The sequence below is a fragment of the Rhagoletis pomonella genome, unplaced genomic scaffold, assembly GCF_013731165.1.
Source record: "Rhagoletis pomonella isolate Grant_MI unplaced genomic scaffold, Rhpom_1.0 Rhpom_scaffold_00005, whole genome shotgun sequence".
Classification (NCBI taxonomy): Eukaryota; Metazoa; Arthropoda; class Insecta; order Diptera; family Tephritidae; genus Rhagoletis; species Rhagoletis pomonella.
In genome coordinates, this window is record NW_023458559.1 from 49,880,650 (window position 1) to 49,907,122 (window position 26,473).

General features: G+C 32.6%; 2 protein-coding genes across 6 annotated transcripts in view; both read left to right on the forward strand.

Annotated features, from left to right (window-relative positions):
- The window catches only part of LOC118739122 (sodium-dependent phosphate transporter 1-A-like), a 441,416-nt gene that overhangs the window by 202,514 nt on the left and 212,429 nt on the right, over positions 1-26,473 (forward strand). The gene's annotated exons all lie outside the window — the stretch shown is intronic.
- Positions 9,351-24,015, forward strand: LOC118739126 (galactosylgalactosylxylosylprotein 3-beta-glucuronosyltransferase P-like). 2 transcript variants are annotated; one of them, XM_036470289.1, is made up of 6 exons: positions 9,351-9,616; positions 12,123-12,866; positions 18,786-18,972; positions 19,307-19,461; positions 22,986-23,276; positions 23,356-24,015. In XM_036470289.1, exons 1-6 carry the CDS (start codon positions 9,368-9,370, stop codon positions 23,467-23,469), a joined length of 1,740 nt encoding a protein of 579 aa, XP_036326182.1. In that variant the 5' UTR covers positions 9,351-9,367; the 3' UTR covers positions 23,470-24,015. The 2 variants fall into 2 exon arrangements, with proteins under 2 accessions (XP_036326182.1, XP_036326183.1); XM_036470290.1 differs by lacking the exon at positions 12,123-12,866.

Genomic DNA, 26,473 nt, shown 5'->3' on the forward strand with positions numbered 1-26,473 from the left:
CAGCTATTCACTCAAATTCAAAAAAATTTGAAGCCAAAATCATTCATAAGCCGTTTTGAATGCATTCATGCAGCCCTCTAATACATACATATATGTGTTTTTCACAACATCGATTTATATTCGATTTATATACCTGTATACATACTTCATTCTAAAAAAAATGCACTCCAATTCAATTGATCGATAATGTCTACAAAAAAATTTTCAGCAATTTAGCGGTGTTGTTGCTTGATTGCAAATATTTTTGGTCTCAGTCATTAATGCTCAAAAATATTTTTTTCTTTAATTTTATCGTTTTATTTGATTCATAAAAGTCTGTGTCCGCTCAATTCATTGATAAGGTTCTCTTTTTTTTAATGAAATTTTGTCAAAATAAGATAGTGGTTTACAAACTTTTTAGTACGATCAAATGTCAATAACAATAAAAAGGTGCTTAAGGAAGTATAAAAGTTATGCGCATATACTAAATGGAGTCAGGTGGATAGCTGAAATACTGGCATTAAGGGAAAGCTCAATGAAGTACAAGAAAATTGCTTGACTCATCAAAAATTTAATTTTTTTTGCTTTAGTGGATACGCATTTTGGAACGATTTGTTTTTTTAACTTCTCCAACCCTTGAAATCTTTTTTCCGAAACTCTTATGATTTTTTGAGAAAACTCCCCTTTTGTTCGGGATTTTTCGAAAAATTAAAAGTTCAGCTCTTAGCTTAAAAAGAAAAGACATTCGCACTGTCACTGGCGCTGTTAGTGCCCCCCAGAATGACCCCTGTAAAAGTTGTTATGGTGATATGAGAAAAAACCTTCCAACACCTACTCTGCAATTGCATGGGATAACGGAAAACAAAAGTTCTTGGTAAATTTTTCTTTAATGATCTTCAATGATCTGCATGATCAATATGAAAATATTTAGAACTTTTACAATTCTTTGCGAAGCTAAATCACAAAATGGCCGTGAGCCTAAGTGAGTCTGATTAGAAACTGTCGCATAAACTAACCTAGTCTTATTCCAGTGAAGGGGCGCTTTTATAAAAATGATAAGTTTTGCAAAAAAAAAAAAAAAATAGGCCATAATCCTAGCACTGTAATTAATTAAATACGATGGTTAATGGTATCGAAGAATATCGAATGAGAGAGCTGCGTTAAACCTGCAACTTTAGAAAACTTGACACCTAAAAATGTTGTTAAACAAATTTGGAAGTTCAGCAAAGTTTTGAGGTCTCCGATGCTTAAAAAATATCGCAAACATTTTTTTAATATCCCTAATTCTTATTATTATTAGCATTATTATTAATAATAATATATAATAATAATAATAATAGATTGGCGCTTACACATATGTTAGTGTTTGGCCGAGCTTCTCCTCCGATTTGTGGCGTGCGCCTTGATGTTGTCACACAAAGCGGATAATATATAATAATATAAATATAATAATAATATTCCCAAAAAATTTTTTAATATGCTACATACATACATATGTATGTAATTGCTTCCAAAAATCATAGTCGTATCTGCTTCGAGTCTTCTTGATAAATTTTGTACACATTTTAGTTTAAGTTTCATGGATTCAGCAGCACTTTTATTGAATTTTTTTATTTTTATTTAATTTTATTGAATTGTGTTAATTAGGGATTTGGATTGGACATTTTTCGCTTTGACTGAAACTGGTTACCAAAGTTATTGGCAATGAATCTCCAAGAGCTCTATATATAACAAAAGGAAATGCTATACATTTTTTTATTACATTCATTCGTAAATTAAAATATCATATCAGCCGCATTGTAATGATGTTAGTCTGAATTGAGAGAAATTATCGTTTCCACCCTCATCACATTTTGCAAATAGATGTCAATTAAAACAGTTGCAATTAAAAAAAAATTATGCCATACTACGGAAATGAAAATTCTTTTGATTTATTTTTAGTGAATTTCATGCTGCAGACACTTTTTATCTTAATATTAGTCTTTGTCTTTACCTTTGCCTTTGCCTTTGTCTTTGTCTCTCCCTCTCACTCTTAACATTCCCACTCACGCCGACATTAAACATTTAACGCAACTATCTGTGAATTCCTTTAAGAAGTTTAACTTCAAAAATGTTGAGCCCTGAAGCAATAAAGGCCAATCAGTCCACTATTAGCAAAAATTGTTCCTCAAACCCTAATTTTATTATGCCAAATGTGGTTTTAGAATTTGATAATATGCTGCTATTCTATTTGCTAATAACGTCTAATTGAAATGACGGGTCGTATTTATAAAAATTAGACGTTTTGCAAAAAAAATAATCGTAGCACTGTAATCAATTAAATACGAGGGTTAATGACTTAATGACTCAATATTTCAAAGGTATGAAAATTAGAGCACATAAAATTCTCTAAAGATAAAACCATTTGCCGTTTGTGTGGGCACAAAAAAAAACCTATAATCCATATTGTTAAACATATTCGTATCTAAATATTATAAAACCAAGTATGACTAAAAACTTTGAGTGTTAGTGCCAACTAGTCGTAAAGGAATTGGTTGATATTGATTAAAATTTCTTCAGCTTTTTAACTATTTGTTTTCTTTGCTGGTTTTGGTTGATTTTACCTCTATGCATTTTTTATTAAACTTCCTCCCGCTGCTTCTTTAGATAAATTTTTGTAGATTTATTTGTAAATTTTGCACTATGACTCAATATTTACTGATAAGAAAGCCACTCTTATATCTATACTAGTATATATTTTGAAAGTCGTTTTATTTGTGTTCGCAAAGCATGAGAACGGCTGAACCGAATTCTATGAAATTTCGGGCACCTGCTGCACGCGTCCCAAGGATGGTTTTAGGCTCGATATATAAAGAGGCACCTCCCATACAAACCGAATTTTTCATACTGCATATCTCAGAAATTGTTAATGGTAGAGTAATGGATCTTGGTGTGGAGATATACGAAATCAATCTCATACTCATGAAGAAAAATTTGAGCTATTGGAAGAGGGGGCGTGGCACATCCCATACAAACTGAATTTTTATACTGCATATCTCTGAAAGTGTTTGTGGTACAGTACTGGAACTTCGTATGGAGATATATATGTATATGAAATCAAGCCCATATTTATGGGGAAAAATGGGGCTCTTTGAAAAGGTGCCGTGAGGCCTACAAACATACCGACTTTTAGCTATATTTGAATGTATTTATAATTCTTCTGTAGGTGTGATTTTAACGAAATTTGTTGTGTGTTCGAGTGGGTCTCTGGATGGTTTAGTTTCAAAATTAAAGCCGCCTGTTGGCGCTGTAGTTGACTTATTACTAAAAATCTTATTTATTTATATATTTATAATATTTAAAATATGTATTGGTAATGGTAAGAATAATACCATTGCAGAAAAGTGCTGCCAAGTGGCGCTGGAACCGAGTTATTACTAAAAATAGCCACGTGAGAAAAGGTGCCGTGAATGTGTATGAAATCGACCTGTTGCACCATTGAGTATTTCGAACTCTCCTGTGTTACGATTGGCCCAATGTGATTTTCCAATATTATTCTGCGTTAAAGCTTTTAAGGTGTTTTGTCTGAAATAAGTATATGTATATTGCATTTTTGGAGAACAATGATACGCGCCCATTTTTAAATTGCCACCAACTATACTATAAAGCTTCTAGGACAGATTCACTATAGAACCGGATCATTGTTGCCGCCAGGAAGTGAAGATGAAAAAGTTCTTCAAATTTATTTCGCTGTGAGATTAACCGTTCTATGAAATGCTGCACAGTTAGAGAATTTCAAGAACTTCTTCATGGACATAACACTTTCGTTAAGTTATTTAAAGCTGCAAATGACCACCAAACTATAATCTTAGCAGATGAATGTGCCAATGAAGTGAAAATGTTGAACCAAAAAGTTTCAATAAAAAAATAAAAATTTTGGGCGGGACGAAGTTCGCCGGGTCTGTTAATAAGTAATATATTGACATCAATTCACTTGTATATTCCTTTTGGATTTGGATGATAAGTGGTTCTGGTCGATGGATTTAGGCTTATGGCAGCCCTTTGATAGTTTCATAAAGTAAAAGTAGATGTCTACTTGTATTTGTCTAGGAGGGTATTACCGTTCCACCGCTACCGATCCTCGGCTGATTCGTCCGCTCTCTCGTTGCCTTGGATGTTCCTACGGCCGGGAAGCGATACAAGAGTGATAGACATTGACTGAGTCACCGAGCATAGTTCCATCTCTCATTCTTTGACTAATCTAGAATTGGTTGGAGTAGATGATATAGCTAGGATTGCTGCAGGCTATATGAATAAATCACCACTCTTTCATTCATGATACCCAGGCCTTCAGCCTGAAATATGCTGGCATGATTTGGTAACCACAGAGGCCGATGGATACCCCAAGCTCCTCTCCCTACACCGCAGCCGTACAGATGGCTTCCTTATCAGCAGTTTGCCCCTTCTCCATTCCCTTATCGATGGAAACCGCACAAATACATTCAGGCCAAGATCCAGGTATATTTTCCCTTCCCTTTTTTTCTTTAAGGCCTTGTTTAAAAATATTTGTATGTTAAATATTTTTATGATTACAAATTTAACAGGTTCAGAAAGGAACTATTAAAAAAACTTATTAAACTCCATTGCAATCGAAGACTACTTAATGTCGAGTTTTACCCACTGGGATTCTGAGAGGCTAGTTACTGCCTGATTGCACGCCGTGAAGTCGAATTCGATCCTCTTCTATTTAAATCCAGCCACTGAAAGGGTTAAAGACTAAAGGCACGTTCTCTTTTTTGCTAAGCATATATATACTTGTAAAAATCATCAAACTATAACTTCGCGTGGTAAAATTTAGATACTTGTATCGAAAATGAGATTGACTACTAATGCAAAAAAAATGCATGCTGCTTAATATTAATATTTTATACATTTATCAATTTGTACAAATACGTGAGATATTTAAGTAGTTACAAATTGAGCACATGGCTTTTATCAGCTTTGTATGAAGCTTTTTTTTTTTGTTGTTTTGATTGAAATGTGTGACGTGGTTGTCAAATTTCGCGTTGCACTGCAATAATTGATGTGAAAATAATCCATTACGTGAGGAGATAAATTGTGGCATAGTTGACCGGAAGGTGTTTTCAAACTGATTATTTTCTAATGTTTGCAAAATTTTAGCAAATACATGTGCAGCGAATGAATATTTTTAATTTTTTATGAATTATGCGAATGACTGAGATAATGTTTTTCCAGCGACTGAAGCAGTTATAAACCAGTAAACATATTTTATAAAAATCTTGGCCAAAAAGATAATTATGCATAAAGAAATAATGAAATAAATAGATTAGGGACGAAAAAATTTATTAATATTACAAGTAGGTTTTGAAAAATACATATTTAATTAAGTTTTATTTATAGAAGTTTACCTTGAGTTTTAAATTAATTTACTAACGGCCGCCCTTTTGTTATTTTCAAAATTTTCAAGTACGCAAATATAGAGCATCAAAAATACTTCTGCAATCAAAAAACCGAATTGAAATATTGATTTAAAAAAAAAATTAGAAAGATTTAAAAAAGAAATTGTCAGCCGTTTTTCTCTAAAACCACACTTTGCCCTAAAGTTCTAAGATGCTCGTAGCTCAGCGAAATTTTTTTGTTTGCAAAACTTAAAAAAAAAATTAAAAGTCGTATTAAACTTGATTTCGAATTTTGAATCCATTCACCCTGCATGAATTGAAACAGAATCAGTCAAATATAATTTACGGATTCAAGTTTCAAAATAACTTTAATATCAAGACTGGCGCCTTAGTTTGGCTTCTAGCCCGATGATAAGTTGCTAATGGTGGTCTGTACTATACTTGATTTATATATATTTTCTTCTTCTTCTATGATCTTCACCTACAACAAGGGTCCGGCAGGTCCACCCTTAGTTTCATTGTGTGCAAGCCAATTACATAAGTTAGGAAGCTCTTTTATGTTTATATTTTATAAAGAGCAACAATTTTCACTTCCCATTACAGGAAAGCTAGGTAATACTGGAGGTTTTTCACAACGAAAGGTTGCTTCAGCGGTCAATGGTTAATACATCCATATGTACATACATACATATGTAGGTATGTAGAGTGATATGATCTATGAGCAACTCCTTGAAAGCGATCATTGCTACATACATATTTCTGCCGTTTTCATTCCCGGAAATATGTGGGTGGTCATATTCTTCCTAGTCAATGCGTCAGCTTTTTAACTATCCTCAATATTCCGGTGTACAGGCACTCGTATAAGGGATTCTGCATTGTCAATGCGTGAGTCTTAAGCTTTCAGGCTGTCTGACTCCCAGAGATGTTGAAGAGTCGTTTTTTTTCTCTGTACTCCGAGCGAGGCTCCATGTATCTAACTTCAGTTTAAGTAAGAAACTCTTCCTCTAACTCTCCCTTTAAATTTGTATAAAAATACATAGTATCAGGCATATTGTCAGGTCACGTCGGATTGGCATCGCAACTTTGATTTCTTTTCGAAAGTGAGTGGAAGTATACAAAAGTCGGAAATTTTTTTTCTCAAAATGTTCTTTTTGATGCAGAAATGCTCTCGGAATATTTCTGCATCAAATGGAAAATTTGGAAAAAAGCCGCTTACATTATTTTGGCGGTTAGGCTCGATAATGTCTACGACGTGCCTAGATTGGCCAAATGGTCAGTGGTTATTTCGCCCCATGACCATATCTCGCGGAACTATGTAGATCAGTTGGTGTTAGCTGCAATTAGAGATACGCGATGAAGGTTTTCAAAATCACGCACAGTCACCTTTTCTAGTATTTTTTTGAATCGCAAAATATCTCGCGCAGCTACATGTGTATATCAGTTGGTGATAGTTGTAATCTCGCATTTGCGACTTCTGTGGGCGTGTGGCAAGGCCCTGCTTATACATAATTCTACGCTTCTTTGTAGATTTCTTTGCAGATTTCTAGCGGTGTTAATTTTGCGAGTGTAAGCCACTCAATATGACTCATGGATTATAACTAGGCGGACATATAATAAAAGTAGGATTCAATGAAAATCCATAAAGTGCGGTGAAGACACTAGAATCTTCTGTCTGATTACTTGCTCTCTGGTGAATAGAATATGTATTTACTCAGTGTATTATGGACATGCAAGCAGGGTTGCCACTGACGAAAAAATTACTTACCATCCACTTGAAAGAAATCTACCCAATATGAAATCTATAGTTTCGTTCTATTTTTTAGTTATTTCAATAAAAATTAAATTTTTTTTATTAAGTAATTTTTTATTTACTGATAATATAGTATTTGAGATCATATTAATGGCATCTTCCTTCCTAATGGTTTCCTTCACCCAAAAGCGAAAGTGATGAGACTAAAGGTAACAACAAAACTCATCAAAATTGAAAACACTGGAGTTATTATAGACAAATACAGTGACTCAAAAAGAATAATAATAATATTGTTTGCGCTTTAACCCAGTCCATGAAAATCAAGGATTCAAGCTATTTACAACATAAAAAAAATTCAACTCTTTACTATGAATTTTTAGAAAATTGTTGGAAAATTGTTAGAAATATTTTGTGAAAAATCTTAGTGTATAATTACATTCCTGTCCATTTTTGCTTTTTATTTAGAGAATCATTTAAAATATTTAGGCTCCTCAGGATTCCAGTAAAATTAGATTTGAAAATGTACGTATATAAAAAATTTGCATTAAAGCGTTCGAAAATAATTTCAATAAAGTAGACTACTTTTTTGGAAAGAAATTTATAAGCGGCAATGGAAAGTCTTATTTATTTAAAAAAAAAATAAAATCTACCAAAATGAAAAAAATTACCATTTTACCAACCCAAATTTTTTCTGACAATTTTGGTAATAATTTACCAAATTGGCAACCCTGCATACAATTCTGCATCACTAACACTTTTTCTTTTATTTTCAGATCTAAATTCGTGAACTTTGCTGAAAACAAATAAAACAATTCAGGTACATTTGTTGCTCTATATTAAAAATCATAATTTAACCGTTTAAATTGTATTTATATTTTTCCGATCAAATTTAACCATTATTTAATGATTTTTATTTTTTCGATCAGTTTTTATCGGTATTTTTGATCTTTTTTCGGTCATAGTATAACCGTTATTCAGAACTTTTGTTTAAATCATAAAATATTGGAATCGGTGATAAAAACGCTGTCACCATCATAACGGTTAAAAATTATAAAAAAAAAACAAATCCTGAAACAATGATTATTTTTGATCGAAAATGTAAAAATCAGTTGAAATTTGATCGAAAATGTAAAAATCGAAATTTAACGAGTATTCTTGATCGGAAGAATAAAAACAAAAATAACGATTTTGCAATAATTTGAAAATTAAAATCTTGATATTTAACGGTTATTTTCGGTTCATGTTTTTTAAAGATTTTTCTTTTAAAATTCATAATAAAATTTCACTATTCTCTTATCCAAGGATCCAAAACTCACACTAAAAACAAAAGAAAGAAATGTAAATAAAATGCACAATCATAAATAATTTTTCGACTGAACTTTGCGCTAGACTTGCACCGGAGAAGTAGAATAATAAAACGAAAACCATGAAAACTATTTAAAAAATTTTGAAAATTAAGAAAAATTTATCTTAAAAACGAACGTAAATAATTTTATAAATAAAAAATAACTGTATCAATGATAGATATAAACAATAACTTATACCAAAGATAAACAATAAAACATACATTTAGAAAGCAAATCATTTGCAGAAAAAATTCACCGAAAAAACGTAAAACTTGTTTCTAAATAATAACTGACAAAAATATGATTTATAAAAAACTAATATAAAAGTAATAACTGATAAAAATACAAAACATAATTTTTTTAAATCTCTTAAAACAAATCAAATACCAAATACAAAAATCATTAAAAGCAAATGAATACAAATTGTCAGTAATTTTAAATAAAAACATAAATAAACTTAGTTGTATGGCAAACAAGTCTTTAATGAATTTACTTAAAGTATTTCAATCGATGATAATTAAATTAATAAAATAATATGCAAAAGTTTACGTCAACTAATGGCAAAATAACAACTACAACTAAAAGAATAAAATTTGATAAAAATTTTTATTAAACAATTTAAAATTATTACTGAAAATATAATAATAACGAATTAAATCAAATAAATTCGTTTTTTTTAATAAGTTCATAGTAAAAGCTATGTAACTACAGATTGTAAATTGCACAAGTAAATTAACAAACCAAATAAACTCACTAAGCAAAGAAATTAAAATTTTAAATAATTCAAAAATAATGAAATTCAATTTTTAATTAACTTCCAAAATAATGACGCACTAAAATTTTAATTAGAAATAAATTTGCACTCAAACAATAACATCGGCATATTGGTATTAATGGTGTCGAAGCGTCTGAGCTACACATACACTACACTACAACATCCCTTCAACAACACAAATACGACTACAACAACCGTTGCTGACGCACGCACACGCACCATACACGTAACACTCAGAGACGAAAAGATGGCGGTAGCAAGATCGATAAAAATGTACCTGACCATTTTTGTGGCGACCACCTGCATCTATATGGTACTGTATCAGTATCATTTGTCACGACAGCCGGAACCGCAGCAATATTTGAAGGTGAGTGGGAAATATAATAAGGGTAAAAAAGAAACCACAATAAATACATATGTATGTAAATGTGAGATATTTCATAAACATAAAAAGAAATAAAAATAAAATTTTGTAAAATTGTAAAAATAACTAACCTTCTAATCCTGTGAAGTGTATGGAATACCAATGTTCCAAAGAATTTAGCCACCATTAAGATTATTTGTGAATTTTAGGAGAGTTCATGATTTTTTTTTTAGTAAAAATTCCTTGGAACTTTCGACATTAAATAAATTTAAGTTCAAATTGATTATCGTTCATTAATGATTAACGGGTTCGAGAAATAATCGATAGTGCAAACGATATTGATGAATAAGTCAAAACTAATAACGTTAGGTATATGGGTTGTCTTATCGATAAATATTTCGATAAGATTTTTAAAAATAATATCGACATTGACGAATATTTTGGCGAAGACCTACCCTACCCATTTTTAACCCATTGCTAGAAAGTCCTTATGAGTCATTGCTCAATTCTCTACTAACGTTTGATTAGGGTCCCAAATATGCTCACCTTACAAACTCTTTAGAAAAAGAGATCAAAATATCTCAAAAATTGCAAGACGTGATAAAAACAAATAATTTGTAAAAAACAATTTAAATTTATTGAATTAAATTTTAAAATTAAAAATTTAAAGTTAAATGTATTATTTAGAAAACATTTTTAAATACATTTTTTATTAATTTTGTTCTATTTGGTTAAAAATAACTTTTCTACTAAAGAATCTGAACAATTTATATAAAATAATTTTTAGCAAAAAAAACCGACTTAAAAAAATATATAAATATATATTTCATGATCCAATGGTCGGATCTAAACCATTAAACAGTATGGGACTAGCTCTGAGACACTGCCTTTCCGTTGCAAAAAGAATTATCGAAATCGGTTGACGTGGTCCAAAGTTATGCGGTAACATACATAAAAAAAAAATATTCCGACGAACTGATAACCTCCTCCTTTTTTGGAAACTCTTTTGATATTAAGAAAACTACGAACCTTATGTACATGGACAACAATAACTAAAAAATAATCAGCATTTATAAGTTCATTGAAACATTTTTTTTTTGTAATGCCATTTTTTTCTTCTTGGTAAGAACTCTCAGAAAAAAAATTATTCATTTGTATAAGTTTGTTTAAAAGTCAAAAAAATGTTTACACAAATTTCTTTTGATTGAAAAAATTAAAAAAAAGCAAAACTATTGTAGTAAAAGAACATTAAAAATAAATAAAAATATTTAAAAAAATAATTCAATTTGGTTATTTAACAAAAGTTCTCTATTGAGATGGGGTTTTCTCAAAAATTTATAAAAAAGTTCCCTTTTTCTATAAAAATATTAAATATAAAAAAAATGTGTATGAAATATTCCGTTGAAAATTTTATTTTATTATAAAAAAATGTATATCGTTTCTTTCTAAATTTTAAAAATAATTGATTTCGTCTGTGAAAAAAAATATTCTTAATATATATTTAAAAAAAACGAACTTATAATAAATTAGTTTTATATTTTTTTTCTGGTTCTTTTAAATTTTATTCACCAAATACATATAAATATGTTTATATGATAAAAAGTTCAGTTTAAAAAACAAATTTTTAATTCTTCCATAATATATTTTTGAATTATATCTATTAGTTAAATTTAACTAATGCTTGAACTATACTTAAAAATTGACAAGTTAATGGCCCTTAAAATTTTCACTAAATATTTTCTTTTTTAGAAAAATTTGTTTACAAAATTTCTTTAGCGAATATCGATATGTTTTTATTAAAAACAAAATTATGATTTTGTTTGATTTATTTAAGAACTCGTTTGAGAAATAAATTGATTCGTTCCTAGAGTTGTTATTACATATTTACAAAAGTAATTTTTGCAAAACAATCACCTTTAGGGAATGAGCCCTCACCATTGGAACGTAGTAGAAATATTTGCAAACCCAAATTAACTATGGTGTTTTTTTTCTATATTTTAACATAGCAGAGAGATGTTTGTGTTTAAGAATTTGCAAACAAAATTGAAGGGTTTATTATTAGTGAAAGAAATTTTTAATAGAAATTAATTCCTTTTAAATTTTAGCGTATCTACCTTAAAAATACTTATGTAGTAGAAAACTCTTTAATTAATTCATATCAGCACACTTTTGACCCCTCAATTTCTGATAGTTAATCAAGTTTTCTTGCAACTTCGCGTTTTTCTTCCCCTTACCTTGAAATACCAGTTCAATATAAAATTTTCCATTAAGCGTACCTTTACTTCTATTTCCAAACCGTCACTATCAACTTTCCACACTTAAGTACTTTTCCTTATTTTCACTACCCCCTCTCTCTCTCTCTCTGCCTCTGCAACCGTAAATCAACTCCCTGTTACACGTACTTTTCCTCACATCATACACACATACATACATATGTATGCACTCGTACAAGTATACACACTTGCATTCATTCATTCGTTCATTCATTGCCGTCTTTGGATTTTTCCAGAATAAAGATATCTCACCCGAAGCGGATGCCGTTGCTATCGCGAGAAAATATAATTCATTATTATGGTCACCAATGTCGTTGTTTAGTGCCCGACAACCACAACAACAACAACAAATACAGCAACAAAAACTACAAACATCAGGCGAACAAGCGCAACAATCAATCAGCGAAAAGCAATCAAATGCAACTACCTTTACAACTACCCGACGCGCAACAGAGCACAACGTCGTGGCAGCACAAGCGGATACAGCAGCCGCACTTGCATCGCCGCTATCATCGCCATTACAAGCAACAAAAACAACAACACTTAGTTATCATACACTAAACTCATCTTCATCTTCAGCATCAAACTCAGCACGCTCACCCCCATCATTAGCCTTATCAGCAGCCCCATCTGTGGTGGGCCCCTCCATTACATCGAAAGCAGCAGCAGCAGTAGCAGGGGCATCTTCTCATTCGCTCGTCGGCCAGCAACGGCATTTGATTACACGAAATGATATAGTGGTTGACATTTCGAAAAGGCGCGCACAACTGCTTACTAGTAATGCGAATGGCACGACAACAACAACAACAGCAAAGCGGCCATCAGCTATAGCGCGTGCACAAAGCATTGCTGCTGCTGCTGCTGCTGCTGCTGAGGGCGTTGCTGCGGCTAATACATCGCAGGCGGCTATGGTGTATACAAGCTCCTCGCTGCGTCCAGTTGTTGGTGGAACAGTTGTCAAAGGCACAAATCCATTACCCGTAAATACCGTTTTTTTCTTTGCTCTTTTATTACCCCGCCTACCACGCTTGCAAAAAAAAACGTGCATGCCGTATGGCTTGAGCTTTAGCTTTTACTTTGATTTATTCTTTGACTTTATTTGAGTTGCTCGGTAGTGGTATTTTGCATGAATGTTAGTGCTTTTTCTTTTGTAGTATGTATTTAGTGGAGTGGTTACACCGACTCTTTTGCATGCTTCTTTTTTAACATATTTAAAATAAATATTTACTAATTTGTGTGCAGTGGTTTTTTAAGTATATGAAAAAATTTGTTTTCTAATAATTACGCGTAAACAAAATTAAGAGTTGTACACTTACACACATACATATGTATGTAATATGAAGAAGTATGGTTCAGGTAACTTCGCAGGTTACGTATACGCGCTGTAGTCAAGAGTGCTCCTCGCAAAATATTTTTAAGACTTGTTAACCGTAAACTTAAAACTGTACACACTTTGAAAATAATGTATTGAATCCTTGTTAGTAACAGTTAAATTTAATTTAAATTTTAAACTATTTATTTGTGTTTTAAGGAGCAATAATTGTTTTTGAGCTTGTAGCCATTTTAATTAGAAAATTTTATGAAAATTCAAACTAATTTATTGCTGCAATTTCGGTGATAACCAATTTTCCACACTTTCGTCACGGCGATTTGAACCGTGACACTCAGTTAAGTGAAAGAAAAAATTCGTAAGTGGAAAAAATGAATCACTTATAGTAGAGTTGTTCTAAAACAGCTAGAAATGTTTAAATAATCGCTTCTAACCCTTTGCTATTCATAGCCATATTAACATAACTGTAGCAGGTAATGAAGATTTTTTTAATTTTGCAATTAAAAACAGCTTGCATTTGGAGCCCGCATACATACATATGTATGTATATAGTCATGTGAAAAAAAATAGGGACACGGCATTTTTACCACTTTTGGCTATTTTTCCTTTGTGTGTTAATGTTAATTATATTTTTTATAAAAATACAGCTCACTATCTAACGAAAACCATAAAAGGCCAAATTTCAAACTTTCTAGAAAAATTCACAAAAAATTTGCAACCACAAAAACCTTTTTTACTAAGCCAATACTCAGCGTGCTTCACTGCACATGTAAAGTATTTTTGTCTTGTTTGATACCCGTATTGTAATATCTCATTTATTTTATCAATATAATTAAATACAACTTTCCAAACAGGTGGCAACCCTCCTCAAAAATAAACTTTCCCAAACCTCTTATATCTTGCATTTTATGTTAAGGTTTAGCAAATAATGGCAGTGACATTCACAAGCAATTTCACACTTAAATAAGCAAAGTATAACAATTGCAATTGTTATTAAATTTACTTAGAATATTTTGAATATGAAAATCTTGACCCAAATTCTTAGGAGCATGTGTATACATTAGATCGTACGACAAACAAACAAACAAAGTTCGCTGAATGCCAGTGTCTTAAGTTTTATGCAACGCAATTTGGAAACAAATTTTTTGTCTGAAACGTTTGGGTGATAAAAACTAAGATTTGGTGCATAAGTACTAGATCGATGTATCGTGCATAAAAATGTAAAAAGGCGGCCCCTACCAAAGGAAAAAATTCTTATTTTCGGAATTTCCTTGCAAAAATAATTTAGACTCTAGTTCACACGGCGAACTTTTTTTCTGGTACGATCTGATGAATATACCTGCGTTAAGCTGAGTCGCGAAGTTTAAACAAAAAAATCGAGTAAGAAATTTCAATGATATCAGATCAACATAGACGTAACCAGGATGCTCTCAAATTATAGGACGCCAATCACAAAATTTTTGATTTGGCGCTTAATTCAGAAATGTTTCTAGAGCATCTACATGCAATTCTAAGCAAAATTTAAATTTTGAAAAAATGTCGCGGTAAGAATTGGAAAGCAGATCCAAACATATAAAAATACAATTTATTCTTCTTTGTTAGGTAGAAGCGCAAAATTTACCCCAGTGACTTATTTAGAATTTTGTGTGTATGTATACACCTTTATTTAAGCAAATTTCAGATAAAAATTAGTTGTTTGCCAGATTTGATTGAGAGAACTGGAAATACTTGCATTTTTATGCATGACACATCGATCTAGTACTTATGCAGCAAATCTTAGTTTTTATCACCCAAACGTTTCAGACAAAATTTTTTTTTCCAAATTGCGTTGCATAAAACTTAAGACAGTGGCATACAGCGAGCTTAGTTTGTTTGTTTGTCGTACAGTCGTATGTATACACATGCTCCTAAGAATTTGGGTCAAGATTTTCATATTCAAAATATTCTAAGTAAATTTAATAACAATTGCAATTGTTATACTTTGCTTATTTAAGTGTGAAATTGCTTGTGAATGTCACTGTCATAATTTGCTAAACCTTAACATAAAAAGCAACTAAATAAATACCCACATATGTATGTACATTCAGACTTGCATACAGCTAATAGGTAACTATTAATACACGGAATAGTTACTAGAATAGACAAATACAAAAAAATGCATAGCAAGTGCAATCAAGTGCAAAAATTTTGTGCAAATGAATGTATGTAGGTATGCATATGTATATGTAAGTAAGTACTAGTATGTCAGTAAGTAGTCACAAGTGCGCACGATCTTTGATTGCTGCATAGTTACTATGAAAGCTAAATAGTTGAGCCAAAGAATGATTTACATTCATACGTGTAATTTCCAATTTGCATGTGCCTAATTTGAAAATTGCGTATTTGCAAATTGCACTTGGAATATGTACATATGTGTTTGTTTACATAAGCATTCACAGATATGGGTATACATTGAATGCATGTAAATACATACTAACATATTTATGTATGTAGGTATTTACGTATGTAGTTAAATGCAGTTGTACAAACGTAGCGACATTAACATGGATTGCATGTGCACTGCATTTCGGAAATTGTTTATTGAATTAGTTTAACTTAAACAATATATACATATATATAGTACATACATACACTTGTGGTCAGCTAATTAAGTTAAGTGACATTTTGATCAGTTTTGGTTATTTTTCTTTTGTCTCTTAGGTTAAAGTGCAAATCTCAAGACCCAAGAAAATGACGTTGATTTTTAATAATTTTTTTGGCTGACGGTGTTCAGCATTTTCTCCCATATAAAGTATGCTCGACAATTACTTCTATTTACATATATGGAGGGAAAAGCCTAACACCGTCAGCAAAAAAAAAATTAATGTATTAAAAATCAACTTCAACGTTTTAAAATTTGCACTTTAACCTACTAAAATTTAATGGGTTATAAAATTGCATACCTAAAATTTTTCCAAAATTTTTTAATAAGAAGTTTAAAATTTTTGTGTGTAATTGTTAAACTTTGTTGAATTTTTATAATTTTTATGGTTATGTAATAACCAGACTTTTATAAAAAAATTATAAACATTAAATAGACGAAAGATAAATAACCAAAATTGGTGAAAATGCAACTTAACTTAATTAGCTGAACGCAAGGGTATGTATATCTAAAATTAATAAGCGAAATCGTTTTAAAACATATTAACATTTGCTATGAAGGAATAATTGTTAAGACTAAGTAAATGCCAGACTAATAGAAAGCAAACAAATTTAGTAAGCTTATAACTTTGATAATTTTGAGAAAGGAATAAAGGATGTTTTTAAAGTAGTGTTGCACTTTTGATTGAAATAAAATAATGAGCTTACATAATTTAGACTGAAAATTGGCTTTATTAAAAAGATAATTGTATGCCATTAGTGTTTGAATATAATTTGGGGCATGTGGGCGCCGTTACTGGCACGAAGTCAGATTTTCGACCACGTTTGCAAGCACTGGGGGTCATATCTCGTCAATGGTTCACAGAATGTTCTCGTCCAAGTCACTCAAAATTGTTAGCACAAACTAATGGCTTCACATATTCCCAGACGAAATGAAGCGACTTGGCAAACCTACTTTTTTAATTTCGCATGACTCGTTCAAGCGGGGCAAGTCTGGCAACTGGGTTTCAACTCACCACAGTCTGTTGAGAGACAAAAGACGTTTGTAAGACAATTGTCAATTCTGGCAACTATCTTGAAAGCTCTTTTTACTATATTTCGAAAGACTAATCGAGTTTTTAAAAAATTAATTTAAATAAAAAAACTCATATTTTTCTTTTCAAAACAATCAAAAGTAATAAATAAAAGAGAATTAAATTTAAAAAAAATCCGAATGAAAATAAAGCGAAAAAATAATAATTGAAATAAAATAAAAATTAAAATAATAATTTTACTTTCTGCTTTAAACAATAAAATCTGGAAATTAAACTAAACAAACAAAAACATTTGTACAAATAGAAGAAAATATTACTTAAAAATTAAGAAAAATATGTATATTTTTACTTTCAAAACAAATAAAAAACAAGATCCTATATATTAAATGAAATAAAAAATATATTTTTCTTTTTTAAACAATAAAATATAAAAATTAAAAGAAAATAAAATTAAAAAAAAGAGAAAACATTTAATTTCAAAAAGAACAAAACTAAACAAGTTCCTAAAAATTAAATTAAAAAAATCTTTTTTAAACAATATCTAAACATTCAAAAAAATTAAAGATAAAAAATTTGAATTCAAAAAGAAAATATATATTGAAACACTTTTCTTAAAAGTAAATGAAATTAAAAACTATTTATTTTTCTATTTCAAAATTAAAAGAAATTTAAATTAAATCTTCGCCACGAGTGGTGAATGAGAGAGCTTTTTTTCAAAGACTTTCTAAGAATAACTAAAGTCTTTCGAACTTTCTTGCCATCTCTATTTCATTTGTCTTACGAAAGACTTTTCACTATCTTAACCAGAATTGCCCTAATTGTTTCCTTCCGGTTCTCTTTGTAAAAAAATTTGGTATTTTTCAATTTTTCTCTCCTACGTCCTCACTTAGTGAAAATTGCTTTGCGAATAAGCCGATTTTGCCCCATTTACAACGCAAGCGGCTTGATCAATCGGCAATATGGCTTCCGGAAAATCAAAAAATTTTAATTATGACTAAAATTTCCCTCAAACCTTCAAGCAGCGCCATACACAACGCAAAATGCTTTAAGCTAACGGCTAATGTAAATTTTGCTTCGTTCGTCAAGCCACTTGTGTGGTTTATTCTCTCTTTATTATTTTCCTGATTAAATTGCTAACCTAACTGAGCACAATTGATAATAGCGTTGCCAGATCTGACCAATTCGTGAGCATTCAATTACTATCGGAAAATCTAACCTCAAAAAACACCCTTTAGCTTTATTTACCTATATTCTAAGACAAATATAATTTTTACCATTTATTTTTTAGGCTAAGTCAGACGGTTGGGTATTTGCCGAAAAATTGGGGAAAATTGGTAGCCCCATGAACAAAGTATTGGCCTTTGGCCCAATCATGACAAACAGTTTTTAAGGCTGGGTCAGATTAAAATTTGGTGTGAATTGTTAGCAACAATCGTTTTTCAGTGATCCCACATTTTTTTGTTTTTTTTTTTTGGCTTTTACGCTTTGCCAAAATATTTTATATGTATGTATGTGTGCTTTCTTTTACTTTCTTTACTTCATAAGTTGCAAAAGTTTTTTTTTTAATATACTACTTTTATTTTACTTTTTTTTTTCTTTAGTCAACATGTTTTTCTTACACTTTGCCATTTTATTGCGCGCTGCTTGGTTTTATAGCGGCTCAACTAATTTGCATAATTTTCAATCAAAAAATGCTGCAAAATTTATACGAGTCACTAACTAACCAACCTACTAACCTTCAGTAGGCCTATTGGCGGCGAAAAATTTGTATATTTAGCTTACTAACACATAAACGCAAATAAAAAATGTTATACAAACATACATACTTTTCAATGAATATGAAATATGAAAAGCACTTAAGCAACTTTTTTTCGCCTTTCGTTTTCCTACAACAGCCACCACTCTACATCGTTACACCAACCTACAAACGCGCCGAACAATTGGCGGAATTGACGCGGCTCGGCTATACCTTGAAGCATGTGCAGAATTTATTGTGGCTCGTCATAGAGGATGCGAATCGAACATCGCCGCTGGTGTTGCAGACACTTAATCGCATTGGTGTGCCTTATGAATATTTTTTGGGTGAGTAAAATTCACTTACAGATATCTAAGTACTCATACACGTATGCACATAAAGCATTTAAGTATATACATATGTATTTACACCCATTCGTTCTTTGTCGCATTTTCTTCAATTATTATTTTTCCTTTTTGACCGCACTTGATTTATTTTCCTACATTTTCACGGTCACTGCGGCATCATACGAAACGTCGTCGCCGCTGTTGCGATGATTGTGGCAAATGTTTTGCCTTTGGCATCGCCTCAGCGACACCATCTCCATTAATGTTCTCCAATTTGATTCTGTAGAATTTTATTTTTGTTTTCATCACTGATTTTTCTTTTTAACTTTTTCAGCACCCATGCCGGAGCAGTATAAAACAAAGAAGACTAAGCCACGTGGTGTTTCGAATCGCAATCGTGGCTTGGACTATATACGCGCGAATGCGACTAGTGGTGTCCTTTATTTCGCCGATGATGACAACACTTATGACATCTCCATTTTTGAGCAGGTGTGTTATGCATAGAGCAGATGATGAAGCCGGGTTTTTTTTTGTTAGACTTTGACAAATTTAATTCAATTTTATCGCCTGAATATTGTACTACGAGTATTATTCATTTGGATTTTTAGGCATCCAAAAAGTTTATTCACTTGCTGTTCTTTGAAGAGCTTTCAGAGAAATTTCATCCAGAGAAGATCTCTGTATTCTGATAGTCCTTATCTGATACAAATCAGTTTTTAATCCGCTCTCTCGGAATTCGGCTGTACTAAGACTTGAACTTGAAAGACTTTATGTAAAATTGTTCTAAGTAGTCGTGGGATATAAAATATTGAGCACAAAACTTGCTGAGGAAGTCTTTGTCGCACAAATTCAGAATAAAAATATATTTTGAGGACTCAAAATACTTCTGGGAATTGTTTTAACTTTAGCTAAGCAAATCAAGGCAGCTGAGAGGAAAGTTCTGAGCTTATTTCACTTCGTCGTCCTCCAAACCGCCGCACCCATTGAGGTCGGAGACGATGCTACGTATGCATACCGAATGAGTTCCTATCAGTGATGTGCGGCTCCGAGTACTTGTAGAAGCTGCTCTGTCGAGTCCGGTCTCAAGGAGAACCGGGAATTCGGACCAGTTCCGGTTCTCAATAGTCCTTATCGAAATAACTTAACAAAAGATTTTAAAAAGGTTTTACAAAAATTCAATTTCTTTTTATATTTTGGTTATAAAGTAAAGTAAAGAAACTAAGTTAATATATTATGTACATGCCTTAGTTGATATTTGCGTTATAGAAAATTTATAAAAATAAAATACATTAAATTAAATTTAAACACTAAATTCAAAGGAACAAATTTTTTAGGTCAACTCAGAACTCAATATTACGTAAACAAACTAAATTCCAAGTCTATCACATCAAAAACAACGAGTTGATCGGCCAGATCGGGTTTATGGCGGCTATATGGCAAATTTTCCGAACCGAACAAAATTTGCTAGGTCAACTCAGAACTCTATAATATGTATCTAAACCGAATTTCGAGCTGATGTCTTCATATTTAGACGTTATGCTAAAACGTTCACTTCGTAGCCGATTTTGTCTTCTGTATTTAGGATCCGTTTCGGTTCTTTTGGAATGGTTTGCAGTTCTTTTTACTTATTTTTTCAATTATTCTGAAATTTCCGTTTCTTCCAGAACCGTTTTCGGTTCTTTTGGAATCGAATTTCGGTTCATTGGAACGTTTTTTTCGGTTCTTTTGGAATCTGGTTTCGGTTCTTCTAGAACTGTTTTTCGATTCTCTTGGAATCGAGTTTCGGTTCCGTTAGAACCATTTTTCGGTTCTTGTAAGGACCGTACCGGTCGGTTCTCTAAAGCACCCGTTCTTCCGGGTCCGGTTCCTCGGTTCGGTGCATCACTTCTTCCTACTGGAAAGTTATCTGTCAAAACTCCTGTCGTCGTAATGAATTGGCATTAGGTTAGTTTAAGGAGCTCCCTACAGTCCACCACCAGCCGAAATAACCTTGAAATCTTGCAGGTTGAGCATAAAGGTAGATAACTTCGAGGGCTCAACTTCATTAGTCTTGAAGTCACCTTCACTTTCGCAGCGCCCTGGTACCCAAATCAGCCAAATTGGGAGGTATTGCGAGGCTACCGACAGAGGTATCTGAGGCATTGCATGTGCAGTTTTGACCACAGGAAATCCAAAAACCCTGATTAGGCCTTGGCTAGCTTCCCTAATTGGTATTAGGCTGCCTACTATCGCGGCAACCTCAGAAGTCTGGGAGCATGAGTTTGAGTTTTATGAAAAGTTTCAAACAAGCTCTCCTCTAATTTGTTTGTCCAACTTCGACCCAACCGTGAACATGTTTACTAGACCTATCTCTCAGTGGCTTCCTTTCCGTCGCTCACACCTAGAAGGGATGTGTGTAGAAAAGCATCTGTTCCCAGTTAGCATCAGAGCATCAGTAAGCACCGGTCATATTTTTCAGATTTAGGACTTAAGCTTTCAAAGATCGTTGAGTGCCCATACGACACCTTAAAAGATAACCCGGTGCTCCTTGGTCTAATCTTATAACGGAGAGCACAGCGGGTGTCTGGGCGGAGATGTGTACGGGTACTAATTATGTTTAAAAAAAGCTTTAGATATCTCAACTGAGAAAGTCCTGCTTCTCTTTGGTCGGGTCTAGAACTCCTCTGCAGGCAGAAGAGTAGGAAAGAAGTAGCCATATGTTAAGCCAACCAGGAAGTAGGCTGTAAGACCTTCCCGTGATTTCGGAATTTAGTTTATAACTTTCTGAATTGAGGCATTTTCAGTAAGCTAGAATATTAAATTCAATCAATGCAAAGTGGCGGTAGCCACTTTTCCTCCGAAGAATGCCTGATGATTTTATATAACCAACTAGTCGACAATTTGAAAAGCACTTCCTAATAAACGTTTTCAGACAGAGCTTTTTTAAAAAGGGATTCGCTTTGGAAGTTTTATTAGAAGAACTTCTCGTAACTGAACCTAACTTTGGAAAGCAAATAAAAAGGAGCGTTTCCAAAGCAAATAAAGAAAAGAAGTGAAGTAGGCACTGAAATTTATACTGGCTCATTATTTTTTGTTATAAATTTTCATCTTATAAGGGAAGCTGTAGCAGAAGGCATGGAGCCTCTGGCCATTCCCTACATAATAAAATGGAATAAAGAATCGAACACGGAAAACTTATCGTTTAAAAAGATCAAACAGAATTGCTCATAAACTAGACTAGAAACTGGACAAGTTCGTTTACCTGATAAAGCGCTCAAAATCATAGATTTCTGACGTGCTGATCTCGTAATACCGCCCAAATTTCGACAAAGCTGCACAGGTGCTGACCAGCAACCATACTGAGTTTCGGACGTACGAAATACATATAGGACTTTCCTTTATCTATTCTGAGCAAAAATTGAAGTGGTGCTCTACAGGTTGCTTTTGAAACCCATCTTTTGTTTGCCAGCTCCGCAAAGTTGGGCTGAGAAGTAGCCTCTAAGATGACCTACTTCATAGGAGATAATCATAACAGACACAGCTCGGCTGAACTGTTTCCTGCTATATGGGTATTAACTCTTAACGTTGTTTAAGAGCGTCCATAAACAATTGCTTCTGCAGGTTGATTTCCCCGTCCGGGTGAGAAGATGATATATTTTGGAACGAATATCCGTCATCCCTTGGCAAGTTTTATTTAGACACAAATCAGTTTCGGCATTGTGCCGTCTTCAGTGTAATTTTTTCTATCGCAAACGCCGGAACGACCCATACTTATATTTGGCTAAGGATTGTCACTCCAGCGTCACAGCCAAAAATGTTTTGGAGCATTTTTATGCCCATAGACAAGTGATTCTGCAGGCTATATGTATTTATAAATTCATCTTCTATGGTCGTATTCTGGATTGTATACTACTTGGACTGTATACTTAAGTGATTGCTTAAGCTAGTAATGTAAACATTTAGGGCTGGTGTTTTCATCATTGTTACACTATTTGTATTCATCATACATTTACTTTCTTTCTTTCTTTTCACAGATGCGCTACACGAAAAAGGTTTCAATGTGGCCTGTGGGTCTGGTCACCAAGTATGGCGTGAGTAGTCCCATTATACGCGATGGCAAGATCACTGGTTTCTACGATGGTTGGATAGGTGGACGTAAATATCCTGTCGATATGGCTGGATTTGCGGTTAGCGTGAATTTCTTGCATGAGCGGCCAGCAGCAAAAATGCCTTTTAAACCGGGCTATGAAGAGGATGGTTTCCTGAAAAGTTTAGCGCCACTAAATTTGGCGGATATCGAGCTGTTGGCATCTAATTGCACGGAGGTAATTTTAAATGCATACATGAAAATAGTTTTTTTCTTAAGTAGCTTTTATTATATATAAAAAATTGTATTGCTTACAGATTCTCACATGGCATACACAAACGAAAAAGAATGCAAATGCTACAGCGTTGAATGTGACATTGTATGGCGATACGAATTTAGCCAGGCTGGATAAAGTGTTAGTGCGTACGTAACTTAGCATCAAAAGTGAACATAAGTAAGCGGGTGTAATGAAAGCTAAGCTGGCACAGGTAGGCGCAATCGTGGCGTGTGGCAGAGATGCTTTTGTAAAGCAGCAAAATTGTAAGCCTCACTAATCGCTTTCAAAGAGGAGAGAACGCTTTATGAACACTTCTATGCTGCAAGTCCTGTAAAAATTTATGTAAAACAATATTATTTATTAAGAATGCGAAAATTTCGACAGATTTCGGAAAGTGTGATTTTATAAAAGAAAAAGAGTGAGCACAAAAAAGGCATAAATTATGTATTAGCAATAATATTAGTTAGGCGCTTTAAAGTTGTACATACACACAAGTAGTTTTTACATGCAATTTGTTATAAGAGAGTATTTGTATGTATCAATTAATGTTATACCACCAAAGCATATTTAGTCATTATATTTAAATGAGTTTAGCGCAGAAGGAGAGCGCAATCGCAATGATTAGCCTGTCAGTGAGTAATCGATTTATTATGATAACTAAAACTTACTTGTGAGCCATTTGTTAGCAATAATGTTCTTGGATTTTTATATTTTAAGCTATAATTGTTAGCCTTAAGTTTGTATCGAGTAGTCTGCTCCAAACTCATTAGAGTTCAAATATCCTAAGTATTTTGTAAGAAACTAAAAATTTTATAAGGATATACAAGGTCTAAGGCAAAACTTGTTTAAATAATTTTTCAATGAAATTTGTGTACCCTTATTCGTTGTTTAAGCACCGTTAGTTAGCTTAGTACAAATTGTATTGTTTTTAAAATATATTTAATTTTTCCATAAAATAAAAGATTTTAAGTTATAATTTTTGAGTAATATTTGAGTATTTCACGATTTTTTTTTGCTTATTTATAAAAGGGAAGCGTTCCATGGCACAAAAAATAGAGGATTATATAAAATACTTAATAAGTCTTAAATACATATATATACATAAGGACGACGCCGACTAAAATTATCTGTCATAGTTTTTTCCATATTACACTTCTGCTGAGAAATATCTTTGGCGGTACTTGTGTTATCGAATCCAATACCAACCAACTCATCAATGTCCTTAAAAACTCGAAATTGAGTGTCAGAACGCACGAAAATATCAAACTCATTTGAACGCTCAAATTGCTCTGTTGCTCTGACAGCATCGTGCGTCTTTTTAGTGAAGAATTCGCTCCCAAAACAAAAAAGCACTCTCATTAGAAAATACGTATTTGTTCGACGACATAGTAACCGTAGCCTTAAACGGCTTAACACCGACCTGAGTATAGAAAATGTCACATGAACGATAAAAGGCAAATCGGCGTTTACAGTACAAAACCGCGTATCGTCGTTATGCAAAACGCGTAACTGAGATTTTTGCCAAAAATTGGTTTTGCTCACACAAGCTCTTGGCTTAAGCCTAATTTATTCATCCTGAAATATACCAGCAAGAAGTGCGACTGCTTTATAAGAAAAAGAGAACCATTTTGAAATATGAGTGTTTTAACTCTCTAGAATATAATTTATGCAATATCACATACGCGGTTTTGCATTTTGTTGGTACGCGGTTTTGTACTTTAAACGACAAAATAAAGTTCTGACCATACTAATGAAAAATTCACACCCCTATTGCGAATGTCAACTGGCAGTTAAATAGACCTCACTCGATTGAGTCATTATATTTTATTTTTGTATTATAAATTTTCATCGACAAAAATTTGATCTATTGTGAATGGTCCGCAAAGCTGAGCGCTGTTTGGGTCTTTGTTTTTTGCATTTGAAATTTGTTTGATTTGCATTGATTTCAAAATAATTAGATTAATTTCAAAATAATTTTTATTAATTTAAGAATAATTGCTTTAAGCAAAAACCTAACACAAATTGATACTATTGAGCTGTGGTTTATTGATGATGAGGATGAAGTTGAATTTGTGGAAGAATATGGGCAAGACCGTTTGCGAAATAAATAAAAAAAGTCAACGCCAGTTTTCCTAATTTTCGCTTTTATATGAAAAAAAAACCGCAAAAGTCGTCAGCAAAAAAAAAATTATTAAAAATCAATGCGATTCTTTAGCCGCTCAAAACTTGCGCTTACTTTACTAAAATTTGATAAGCTTGTTAACTGCATACTCACAAAATTTCTAAAAATTGAACAGAGAAGAACAGAAATTTTTTTAATTTTTTTTAAATAAGTGGAATACATGGCATAGTATAAAAGTTGCACTCACGGGACACACGTTAAAATCACTGCTCCTTAAAAGGAGCCTCACCATTTATACTATGCATAACCGCCAAGAATATTTAAGCTTAAATGCAATGAAATAAAAATAAAATAGAGTTAATTTTTTATTCCACTTTTTAGCATCACTTTTTCTTTGCTAACTTAAGCGATAGAGAAATAGCTGTAGAAGGACGAGCGATTGAAAACTCTTCGAAGTCGTTTCTTGAAAGAGAAATCGACACTGACAATACCATCGGCAATCGATATTCGCCTAATAGTCGTTTAACTACTTTTGGTCGGCGCTCACGATAGGGGTGCAAATCATTCTAGAAAAAATTTTGAATCTTTTGGGCAGAGAACTAAGAACTCTAGAATGAGACCGCAAAAGAACGAGTAAAATTGCTGAAACAAAATTAATTTGATTAGTTAATTCGTATGCTGCAACGGTGTCAGTTTGTTTAGAAGAATCCCGGGAGCTACGCGCTTTTAATCTCAGTGAGAAAAATTGTTTTATAACAAAAAAACGACTGCCACCATTTTGTACCAGTGTAGGTATAAAATGTTACAATAAGTCTTTTCATAGGCCATAAAGAGATTGAAAGTGGCACTGAGCGCGACTTACCACGCATTGTTTTCGAACGGTTTGCATGGATTTTAAATATGCGAATATCTCTATACGTTTAAATTCGAAATATGAACCCTTTATTCATATGTAGAAAAATCAAATCTAGTTTCAGAGCATTTTCGACCCTCAAACGACGTTACAAGGGATGCAAAACTAGGTACAATTGTGCCT

Coding starts and splice junctions, on each gene's coding strand:
- LOC118739126 (XM_036470289.1), top strand. CDS start 9,368: ATGGTGTCGAAGCGTCTGAGCTACACATACACTACACTACAACATCCC. Junction 19,462..22,985: donor ACATCTCCATTTTTGAGCAG/GTGTGTTATGCA, acceptor TTCTTTTCACAG/ATGCGCTACACGAAAAAGGT. Junction 23,277..23,355: donor TGGCATCTAATTGCACGGAG/GTAATTTTAAAT, acceptor TATTGCTTACAG/ATTCTCACATGGCATACACA.